This window comes from Natator depressus, chromosome 7, assembly GCF_965152275.1.
Source record: "Natator depressus isolate rNatDep1 chromosome 7, rNatDep2.hap1, whole genome shotgun sequence".
Lineage (NCBI taxonomy): Eukaryota > Metazoa > Chordata > Testudines > Cheloniidae > Natator > Natator depressus.
In genome coordinates this window covers 55,948,692-55,961,269 of record NC_134240.1, presented here as the reverse complement: position 1 = coordinate 55,961,269, position 12,578 = coordinate 55,948,692, and the positions used below count along the sequence as shown (strand labels likewise).

The window sequence follows — 12,578 nt, the reverse complement described above, 5'->3', positions numbered from 1 at the left end:
GAAATTCCTTATCCTCAGTGGAATATGTTATACAAGTAAGATCGCAGGGCCAGACGACTTGGTTCATCCAGGACTGCTTCTTACCACATTTCAACTCCTGTAACTATACTTGAATCTTCAAGGAGATGGTGCCTCAGCCACTTCCATTAGGAGTCCAGTCCACTGTCACTTTCCCAAAGTGCTACGACAGTGAAAGGTGAGATTTCTTTCCTTGGCCTCTGCTACTGCTCATTTCTACCTTTGCCAAATGTGTGAATATTTTTCCTCCTTCATTTATAAAATTATAAGGGTATGCGTGGACTGTGCGCATGGATGCCCTCTGAACCCCAAGCGCTCTCTCCTACAGATTTTCAATTCCTTAGCTTCCTCATTCTTGTTTTTCCTCTTTCCTTCCTTCCTATGGGGAGCTGAATTCCATGGTACTCCAGGTGCACTTGCACTAGATTATGCAGGGCATCAATCTTTACCCTGGTTTTGCCATGTGTTGTAGCCTATAGTGATGATGCTTATGTTTATATAGTAATGTTAAAATAAAAGTAGGGCCAAAAATGTATTTCTCAAAAATTGGCTTGACAATAGTCAGTCGAGGCTGGTAAAGTATGAGTAAAAGTGAAGGGAGACAATTCAGAGGTAAGTTGAAGACGAGTTATGATGTAACGGGCTTTTACAAGATTTTTAGATAAAATGTTAATGTTTTAGATGCTCAATGTTAAAGAGTCAATAAAAGTAAAAAAAAATTATAATAAAGGTGGATTTAATGTTAATTAAGGGACATTAAAATGGATTATTAAAAGGTTAACATGCTCATTTTAGATTAGGCATGCCCATCTATTATCAAGGTACTGTCAGAGAAAGGGTTATACCTATTTTCCTCATTTAAGGACTGATCTCCCCTAAATGCATCATTTCATCTTACAATTTAGTATAAACCCAGTGTAATATAGGGAGACCTGTTTGCTTAACTACTTCATATTAAGTTTTTACTTTTATCACTCATTGTGTCATTCACAGCCCTTCACTAAATTAAATGATCGATAGCTGCCCTGAAGGCAGGAACTGTAAATAATTCAGTTTGTTTTTATTATTTTTAAAATTACTGTCTGGGAACACACAAACCAAAGGTTACAATTGGTGTGGAAATCCAGGCCTGGGAAATGCAGGACTGAGTGGATTTCCGAAGTTATTGGGGAGCGAGAAAGTCAGGAAAGCTTCAGAGAGCAAAACTTTTCCTTCTCACTTAGGCTATTTACACTGTGCACCTCACAGCTTTATGGACGAAGCGCTGTCCACACAGTTGCTTTTTGTGGGTCAAACTTTTGTTGGTCAGGGGTGGGGTTTTTTCACACTCCTGACTGACAAAAGTTTTACCAACAAAAAAGTGCACTATAGATATAGCCTTAGAAGCCTTAAGTTTCATAATGCAGCTGCAAAACTGGTTTGAGCAATCTGTGGAATTGTTTTGGGCACTGCTTTTATCCAGCCAGAGTACTTTCTCTCCTAAGCGACTGCAGTTAAAATACTCGTAGTGTTGCACAGTGGAATTTTTTTTTTTTTTTTTTTTAAGTATATGGTTTGTTTTTTGGTGGTACCGAAGATTACAGAAACCCAGAACTGGCTCAAAGATGTAGATGCAAAACCATCTGGGAATTACCAGGATACAGCCAAGCAGTTGTGCTTGGGCCTCCTGTCTGTCCACAGACCTAAATAGCATATTGTCTACATTGCAACAACACACCCAGAGGCTGCTCCGTGTCAGCTGACTTGGTCTCGCAGGGCCATAAAATTGCTGTGTAGACGCCTGGGCTCAGGATGGAGCCTGGGCTCTGGAAACCTTCCCCCTTGTGGGGTCCCAGACTAGAGCCCGAACTTCTACACTGCACTTTTATAACCCAGCGGCCCGAGCCCAAGTCAGCTAACATGGGCCAGCCAGAGGTGTTTTATCACAGAGTACACATATCTTTAGGCTGTAGGGACCGGACAGAGAAGGTATTTTCTTCTGGGACTTCCAAGGCTGGTGACAGCGCACTAGCCTTTAATTCCGGTGCCAGAGGGAGAATAGGGCTGACTGTGCTTCCAGAATAACTGATAATTCTGGCTCTCAGGTGTGGGGGAGCTGAGAGTGCTTCTGGCCTCACCGGTTGATAATCGCACTCCTTGGAGAGACCGAGCACTCCCAATAAGGGTGTCCCTTTAATTCTGGAACTGAAAGGGGTGTTTGGGAAAGCGACAGTGTTTTCCCCCTTCATCGAAAAACTGATTCCAGGCCAAGGTGACTGAAGACCCGAACACAGGTAGTGGGCGGTGACTGAGCAGCTTTCGATTCCCAAAAGAATCCAAAGGATCACTGGAAAACTTCCACTAGTGATTGCATTCAGGAAAGCGACTGCACACCTATCCTCCACCTACATTGATTCTGGTCCAAAGAGAGGCTGAATATGCTTAATATCAGGGACAGAGTCAGCTTGCGGACTTATAAACTTTAACATGCTACAAGTACATAATATTAAATAAACTGGTTTTTACACTAGCAAGTGGGGGGTGCCTCCTTAGTATGTAGTGGTATACCTATGATAGAACATAGAATATTAGGGTTTGAAGGGACCTCAGGAGGTCATCTAGTCCAACCCCCCTGCCCAAAGCAGGACCAATCTCCAATGTTTGCCCCAGATCCCTAAATGGCCCCCTCAAGGATTGAGCTCACAACCCTGGGTTTAGCAGGCCATTACTCAAACCACTGGGCTAAGATGCACTAACAGACCTAATATGCTTGGGTTCCAGAGCGAACAAGCAATTTTAATGCCATCTGTTAAGTCTTATATTGCTAGTCATGGGAGAAGTCTGGACACCACAGTAAATATAGCAGAGCCGCAAGATCCCTTTGGGTTTGTGAGTACTTTGTTTAAAACACAAGGCTAATACCCAGAAAGTTAACAGGAATGATTTAAAGGGAGCAGCAATGAATAGTTTGTTGTTACTGTGCAATACTTTAGAGAGGCAAAAAGGAGAGCAATATGAATTAGTTAGAAGGGAGATTAAGCCTGTTGCAAACCAGGCTAAGGACTGTATACAAGCGCTGGTGAATCTTACTGCTAGAGTGTCTAATGGTTTTGAGCAGGCTTGAATTAGAAACCAGCACCTTAGAAAATTTGCCCTCCATTTCCAAAGCAGTGCCCAGCCCAGTCTGATTCATTGAATCAATGGGATGACATGGTGGCAGAAATTTGCTACATGAATGATTCCCTTGAGCTACAAGGGGAGGAACTGAAATAGTTTCACAGCCAACTGGACAGTCCAAATACACTCAAACAGAAATCCAGTCCCTTCTAAGGGGATGTGATGCCTGGTTTTCTGAATCAGTTGATCAGGCCCTGATTCTAAAAGCCAGGTAAAGTGGGGGAGAGGATACACATTCACAATGTCCCCAATACCCACCATGCTGTATAATGGCCTCTTTAGATACAGGCAGAGCAGGGAGAACTGTATGGCTCTGCTAAGGAGTGGCAAGGGAATGTGTATAGTGGACAGAGGTGCAGGTGTATCTACATTATGACCCTCACCCAGCCACATCGCTGTTGGAAAGAAAAGGAGTCATGGCAATTGAGACTTTTACAAAACAGCCTATTAAAATAAAGTTGTCTCACCCACTGATAGTCCCCAAAGGAGATTTATGCCGGACTCATGTTTGCTCTGGCTAAGTTACCAGAACCACAAAACCTGCTGGGAGCAAATTTTCTGGTGACGCATGGGTTGAGTTTAGATTTGACGAACAAGTTGATTTGTCAAAAAGTAGTAAAGGATTTGGGGAAAGAACCCTTTGTGGTTCCAGAACTCCATGCTGTTGCTGCAGTCTACACCAGCCTCTTATGACCTCAGTATGGAATACAACAAAAACATGTTCAAGGACACTCGACAGCCAGTCACACAGTAAAATGCAACAGCTTTTGCTACACACAACCATGACTGTGGGTGTACGGACACAGAACTTTTCATTACAGAAGATTCTCCTCAAAAGCCATACCATATTCGTAGAGAAGCTAACAGATCTGAGGAAAATCAAAGTATCCAAGATGCACTGGTTTCTCCCCTGCCAGTATGGCATTGCACCACAAGTTGTTTCATAGTATCATCCCAAGTCTTGTTGCATTCAACTTTTCAAACAGCCGTTCCTTAGTTTGAACTAGTGTTGATTTCCTCTTTATGGGTATAGGCTTTATGTCTATTTATACTTAATCTCATTGTTGCAGTCTATTGTTCTCATCTCTCTTGGTCACTACTTGGGTTGGTTCCCACTTCCTTTGTGTTTGCCTATTCTTTGGTTTGGGCTTTTCAGCAGGATTTGATTATGCTTAAGTTACAGCTCTAGGTTGTTAATGAAATTAAATTGGGTTCCATTATTGATCCCTATTGTCTCTCACTCGATACTGCTTTTTACCTCTATAACAAATTTTAATCATGCCATAATATTTTTGTGGGGTTAATAGTTATCTGAATTTCTCCATAAGTTTATCATCCCAACGTTTCTTTCTGTGTACTAAATCAGTAAATGGGCCAATATATTTGTGCTTCAGTGTGATACTTGAGCTTTTGGTAGCAGAAAAAAGAATTTATTCCATTTGCAACCAGACCCATTTATACATTAAAACTTAGGAGACATTTGAGTGATCTATCCCTATTACTCAAAAAAGTGAAATAGCCTCAACACCTTGGGAAGTAGGTCGTGGTTTGCAGAGTACTTTCAGATCACTGAATTTAAGATTTTATGTAAATGCAAAGTATTTTAGGAGTCATTCCATTCCCCTTCCCAAAGAAATATCAAACAATACTTCCCTCCATTGTTCAGTCCTTGAATCTTGGGAAAATAAAGCAACTTCCTGCAACATTTCTTAAAAAACTTGTATTTTACTCAGAACAAGGGCCCCAGGAAGAAACAAAGGACCTCTCAAAGGAAAGAGCAAGACGGGCTAAACCAGAAGTCCCCAAATTGTGGTATGAGAGCTTGATGTGCCATCAATTCACTTCGCAACCATTTAAGAGGGTGGTTTGTGAACCAATAAAGTTTGGGAAGCATTGGGTTAGTCGATTGCTTCCAGTGATGCCAGCTGCAATAGGGTTAAACAAAACCATACAGGCCACCTTTGGCAAGATTCCTCTAGTGTTTGGAATTCTCTGAATGTGTCTGTTGGTCTTTCCAAAGAAGGTTGTGTCTCCTGTCACAAAAAAAGGACAGAAATGTGATGCTAAACCCTCTAAACCACTACCATCGGGCAAGAAGAGTTGCATTCCAACATCCACCCTGAGGTGTCCATTCCTGAAGAGCCTGGTGGCATACACTACCTGAATTTGTTACTAATTTGATGATTTGCAAAAGGTTTTGATTTAATGAATTAGCAAAAGAAAGCTGGCTGCAAACCAAAGGAATAGATCCTTCTTAATTACACAGAATGCACTCCTTGTCCATGTTTTATCATGAGTTTTGTGTGTATACATGATTATCTAAATAATCTTCTAACCTCAACGGCAGTGGCAGTCTGCTATATCACTGACCACAGAACATGCTAAACCTTTCTCTAACTCCAAGACTAAGACACTCTTCGCTTTAAGGACAGGTTTCAGAGTAGCAGCCGTTAGTCTGTATTCGCATAAGCTTTCGTGAGCATCTGATGAAGTGAGCTGTAGCTCACAAAAGCTTATGCTCAAATAAATTTGTTAGTCTCTAAGGTGCCACAAGTACTCCTTTTCTCTTAGCTTTAAAAGATTTTAAAACCTAGATTTCCCTTTGCTGTGTCATGTTACTAAAACCAATATTTTTGGTTTTACTTTGACCACAGATGCAGTTTTTGGTTTTTTTATTGCACTTTGTGCGGTTTAGACAAGGAAGCTTAGCTGGCCAGTTTCAGATCATCAGACAATGCTGCAGTTTTTTGCGTTGCAATTGCAAACACTTCTTGGGAGCAAGGCAAAGAGAAACTAAAGCTCAACTACAAACTGTTTTCAGCTAATGAAAAAATGTTCTAATTACAATTGTTTAAAAAGCTTTTACAGACTCTAAATACTGAATTTAAGCTTCCTAACTGCATCCCCATAACACTGAATGATTGTATTAGAAAGCAGAGTTATTTGACATAGGATTTTCTCCAGTTCTTAGGCTTGAAGATGTGCCTGCTCTGGTAAAAGAATTAGACATCCTTTTGATTAGACCTCCAAATAAAGAAGGGTCAATGCTAATTAGTTCATCTGCCAACTGCTGGCCAGACAAGAGGGAAACAGAGGGAAACACTCCATTGTTGCACTACATGAGGGCACATTGCTACAGCACACAGTAGGATAAGTAGCTTGCAGCAATGGATACAATACACCACTTTCCTAGCAAATTAAAGTGATACAGTTAAACCAAGGCACTTGTGATTCCTAAGCAGCAGATCCACCAGATAACCCAAAAAGGGAGCTTTCCCTCCTACTAACTAGGCCAATAGAAGCCATGCTTTATCTATTGCTGAACCGTGTGGTCCTTTTTAACCCTATGATTCTATTGTCTTGGTACATTACAGACATTGGAAATTTACAGATAAAAGACAAACGTTGAGAAAATGGAAGTACAAGAGATTGCAAACAATAACTTCCCTTTAAGGAAATTAAATATTTCCTGATATTCTCTGATCCTAATGCTTGTAATTATTCTCAGCAATAAGTGACTTTAGATGTAGAGACCTCTGCGTATCAGGTAGAAGAACAATTACCACTCTGGACTTTCAGAACAACCTTCTGTAAAGCTCTACCAAAACTTGGCCACTGTACATCTTCAAATCCTTTTGCTAGAAGGAAATCTATTGTTTCATTAGCCAGCCTTTTTGCAACAAGATCTACTGCTGTAAAAAGCATTCCTACTTGATCAGAGCAAAATTGTTTGTTAGGTTTATGGCCTGAAATACAAATAAGATTTGAGAAATCCTCAAATTCAAAGGATGCAAGTCTTCAGTATGCTAACATTTATCAACTGTTAGCTAACCTGGCTTGTGGCATAAAGTATATTGCCTCCATTTATAAAACTTTTCACTTGTGCAGTTTCCTCACTTACACAGAAAAGTTAAAAAGGCTACAAGGGGTCTTTCTAATATCTCCATTACAAGAATTTTTTTTTAAGTTTACTGGCCTCAATGTGACAGATTCCTGCAGTGCAGATCAAACTTACATTTTCATCATTTTTTAGTAAAAATAATTTTTGTAAAAATATTTAAAATTTTCCTATTTGGTTCACCCTTCTACTTTTGGGGTCCAATTCAGCAAACCATCCCTATTCAGCAAAGTACTTCAGCTTGTGCTTGGACATTGTCTACCTTTTTAACAAAATGATCAATTATACGTGACAGTGCCATGTTGTAATGAACAAACTAGTTCATGCTACTAGGAACATGCTCTAACCTGTGCTACAAAAGGTGGGAAAACAAGTTCTTCTGTAAAATGTAAGCAATATTCTACTTGTGTATTAATCTGCTATTATAAAAACACAGTACGTTTTTGTTACGTGTACTCATGCAAAGGAGCCTCAGACAGAAGTTGCTTCTTGAATATTTCACATGAACTCTTGTACACTCTTATGGCTCTTCTGTCCAGAATATAAAGAAAGTATCTGGGGGGGTTAAATTTAATTATTTAAAAAAAATTTAAGTTACAACGCACAGAACCTCAGCAAGTACCCAATACTTGGTCTTGCCTTGATAGTATTGCTGGTTAGCAAGCTACTGTTTCCACAGACCGAAAGTGCTTATAAGATGAATATACCAGCAAGTAACAATTTTCCCCTTGTGTTTTGTATCAACCTCTCCTCTGTAAGAATCTTTTGCAATTCTTATACTCTTATCAGTATACTGGTAAGAATGAAAAGGAGAAGCCTTGAAAATAGACCTTTAGAAAGCCTAAACATGAGTTCACCATCAGCAGTTTCTCTTCAAACATTGGTTAATTCAGCATATAGGACTAGCCTCTCCCAAAACAAACAAATGGCCACACCCTTCTTTTTGTCCTCCCCCAAAATGATTTAGATTTTCTCCATGCATTAGAACTCGCTAATGTCACTTTTCAAGATATTGCAAAAGTTGCAATTGTTTAGACCAGTGGTTTTCAACCTTTTTTCATTTGCGGACCCCGAAAAAATTTCGAATGGAGGTGCAGACACCTTTGGAAACCTTAGACATGGTCTGTGGACTCCCAGGGGTCCGTGGACCACAAGTTGAAAGCCACTGGTCTAGACAATTTGGTTTTCTTTTGCTATACCATGACCCCAAGGTTGCAACAGAAAGAAGTTTCAGGACCACTTCTACCTAGCCATGAAAAAAAAGCAGGTTATCACCTCCAGGTTGAAAACCCATGCCCTAGGTACTCCCAAAAGTATGACAATGAAACGTTAGCATTAATTCTAAGATTTAAATGCATCTCCCAGAGAAAAAAAGTTACCTAATTTTCTAATTGCATGTGTTTTCCTCTGGAAGGAAATCATTTCTATTCCAGAAAGACACTTTGGAGCTCCCACATTGGGAAAGATGAAAGAACTGAAGAGCTGCTCCTGAAGAATGGAAATGCATCAGCACAGAGTTTTGCATTCTAAAGTGCGGGTCTATTCTAACAGAACAACAAACAGCATTACATTTGTGCCTCAAGTCTTGTCCACGTTTGGGAAATCGGGAAATCTGATACATTCGGGTGCCCTTTCTGACTCAACTGAAGTGACTATAGTAATGGTGGGAGCCCCGCTGCTGCGGGTTTACCAAAAACAATGACAAAAAGGGGTCCAGCTATCAGATCCTTGACTATTATACAGGTCCCACCTGTGCTAGCACAGGACCAGAGACAATACTGATAGGAATTTAAGAAATTTCAGAGTGTAGACTTGAGTCTAGATCAAACACACTCAATTTACCAGAGTTGGCTCCTGCTGGAGTCCTAAGATCTGAAAGTCAGGCTGGCTTCTTTCTGGTTTATACATCATTACCACTAAGTTTCAGCAGACCAAATTCGGCCCTCAGTTCCATGTCCTTCAGTAGGGCTGCATACATGTAACTGAATGGGTCGTGCAACTGGAACTTACTGTTGAGAGAACCAGAATAAATTCCAACTCGTTACTGTTGCCTCTGCAGTGCTGACAATAGTAAAATCTAAATTTGCCACTAAAATGAGTAGATCCCTCTGAACAGAGACAGCGAGCTTTCAGTCAGGCACCATCGATTTTATCTAGTCACTTTTGCAACTATAACTGCATTTTAAGTTACACTGCTGCTCTTATGCAACCAGATGTCAAAAGTCCAATAAAAATGACTACAAAATAAACCACTTAAATCTCTAATGTAGCATTCTCCTTTTTCCTGTACTAAGTACTACAGCTGCATTCTAGTCACATTCCTTTCTAAATTCAAAACATTCACAGTTGAATTTATCCAACGCAGTTGGCTGAGATGGGCTATTGCTACACATCACCATTTAGTAAATTCAACAAAAGTTATCTGTACCAAAATAGGAAGGGGCAAACTGAAGAATTCCTAACAGATGGCTTTAAAGCCAATTCAAGAACTGACAAGAGGCCATGCTAGGAGAAGTATTAGGCGTAAGATCTTTATTTCATCCACAACAGAGGAAGGGCTATGTTGCCTAGGCCAAGAGCTTCCGCATCCTATTACTTGAGATGGTTCAAGATGTATCCTCAGAAATTTGAGCTAATAACTAGGCTCTGCTCGAGCAGCAACCATGACAAGGACAAGCAGTTCAAAATAACGAAGCAGTCACACTTCACAATCCTTCAAAAGCAGAAAAAACCTATTCCTGCGCTAGGGTAGAAGTGTAAAAATGTCAATTATTTCAAACGTAAAGCATTTCTCCAGAGGAACATACTTGCAGAAATGAAATCATGGTTTGTATCTTTTCAATGTCACTTAAAAAAAGTACAGTGTGCTGTCTGGATTTTCTGAAGCTAATAATGCCAGAAGATGGAGAAAGGAAATATGCAGCATGCAATTCTATAGTACTTAAAAAAAAAAAAAAAAAAAAAAATCCAACTACAAGACAACCAATTAAATGAAATTTCAAAAATGATTTATGACATTTCTGATAGACTAATCACATCCAAGTACCCTAAATACAGTGATACAGACCCATTATTAATAATCCCTTTCCAAATCTTGTACCTCAGAGGGGCACTTAATGTATTTATGGTGTTTGATAATTGATTTGCACTTTACATTCAGAAGAACACTCAACAGAAGAGGGCTAGGAAAGTCACTAGAGGGAAGAAGTACAAAAACCATTTTTGTTTAAAAATCTACATTTTGTGAAACAGTCACTTTATTAAGGCAAAATAATTGCTGACCAAGTTTATGCTCCCTTTGGAGTGAGACTATGTGCTTTTAAACTAGAACCAACTATACACTTACTTTAAATGCCACTTCTCTTTTCCTGCAAAGATCAGTTAACACTGGCCAAGAAAATCAATGTTCCATTCATTTAAAGCTCACATACTTCACATAAAATATACACACACAGGGAGCACAACTTTCTAGAAACGTACCTTGTAATAAATACTTCCTATGAGCTCGGTTCTCCCCTCTTCAAGGGTGGAATGGTATTTCATCCACAGCTCAATAATGGTATGTTTTATAAATACACAATTTAGGGATCATTAATACAAATACCATTGCATGGGGTCACTGTCCTTTTTCTTTTTAATTCAACAAGTTGCATTTTCTGGGGCAGATGTTATGTTCCAAACAGACAGTCTTACGAAAGCCATCCCTATATGGCATGTGCCAAAATCCCAAGCTGACTGGCTTTTAATCTCTCATGGAAACAAATGAAGAATTTAACACATGAAGAATCCTTCTAGCCAAGTACACTACACAATTAACACTCATTTGTCTTAGAAAATCTTAACCTTTATTTGCCCGTTTATATTAGTGCTCCTCTCATTCCTTCTCCCTGGTATACTAATTGGATCAACAAATTTCCCCATAAACATCTCAGTCAAGAAGGATCTTTCTCAGCTGGCCATCTTTGGAACTGTACTGGATAGCCCGGATATAGGCAAACTCTCTCAGACTTTGAAGCGTGGGTTTTCAATATTTGAAAAGCACAGTAATACTGTATACAGAAAGTGGCATTCAATAGTCTTGCCTTTTTAAACAGACATTTTCAACTGCAAATTCATCTATTTTCACAATCAGAACATTTTTGTCTGAAAAGTTTATTTTAGTTTTCTGAACACTCTAAAGCAACCGTGCTTTAGATGTTACACAAGTGTCCAGACAGGATTAAACAAAAATTAAAATGTTCTAAATTACAAACGTAACTCCTGTAAGAGCTTCAGAAAGGAAACAGACCAGAAAGTAGGACATACACACATTGTGAGGAAACCCCAACGTTTCATGCAATGGCAGGCAAGATGTAAAAAGCCACCCAAATTCACACATTTGTACACCGAATCATCAGAAAAAAGTACTCTGTAGTAAATCTGTACATCCAAATACATTTGAGATCTACACCTAAGTTACATTATTTAATGTTATATACACTTATTACCGCTTTATAATGTCTTAAGGAAAGCCTTCATTCAAACCCAAACTGGAAAAAAAGACTAACTTGGAAAAAAAAGGAGAATCACTTTAGACATTCAGTTAAAATGTTGGTTTTGTTTTAATCTAGACCTCAAAACGTTTAATAAAAAACAAACAGCATCCTCTTCATTTAACATTTTGCTTTCTAACTGTACAGTAAATTGCACTGTCTTCAGACTGTATCTTCTTTGGATGGATTTAAGATGTAGCTGGATATTACTTTAAAGATAAATAAATGGGAAGTTGGTCCAACTAGAATGATCGCTGATATATTACATGCAGGTGAGTTTAATATATTTTTTAGACCAATGGGTGTAGGGATAGTTGATACTGCAAATGAACCAAAAAGAAGCACCCAGAGTCAAAATACAAAACATACTTCTATCCGGACAATGGCAGTGAAAACCAGAAAAGTAATCTTTCTGGAACAGCATTTTTAGATAATTTAGAAATGTTAAGTACCAGGAAGACTACTAATCAAGCAGTTTTAGTAGCCAAGTTTCCCTCTTTTTATTGAATGGAACAAATGCTTGAAATAAACTGTTTGTCCTCTTCACTGAAGAGAGCTAGCCTATTCATCTTTAATGAGCTAGGTTTTTTTGGGAAGGTTAGCCATGTACTGTAGTAATGCCTACTGCATATAATCCAAGCATTTGCTGTGAACAGTTGGAGAAAGCAGTCAGTAAGAATCTAGGATCAATGAAAATAGATGTTACTTTAAGCCATCCACAAAATGGAGACCCACACGAGGCCCAGTCTTAAAACCCAACTCTCTTCTTGCGCTTTTTGTTGTGCAAGTTCACCCCCATTGAAAACAGTAACTGATCCATAGTTAAGTTTTCTTATTTCCTTAGTCAATTTTCACATTAGTGTAGATTTTACGAACAAAGGCACTTGTTCCCATGTAACCAATAGCTCCTGCAAAACAAAAAAATAAAATGTATATTTTAGAGGAGATCACCTAATAACTATTAACATAAAACA

General features: G+C 39.1%; 1 protein-coding gene across 1 annotated transcript in view; it reads right to left on the bottom strand.

Annotated features, from left to right (window-relative positions):
* Positions 1-10,402: 10,402 nt before the first annotated feature.
* TM9SF3 (transmembrane 9 superfamily member 3) overlaps positions 10,403-12,578 on the bottom strand; it is an 82,404-nt gene continuing 80,228 nt past the window's right edge. Inside the window, exon 15 of the mRNA XM_074958541.1 lies at positions 10,403-12,512. Coding sequence (XP_074814642.1) covers positions 12,445-12,512 — 68 coding nt within the window. The 3' untranslated portion in view covers positions 10,403-12,444. The remainder of the gene's footprint in view (positions 12,513-12,578) is intronic.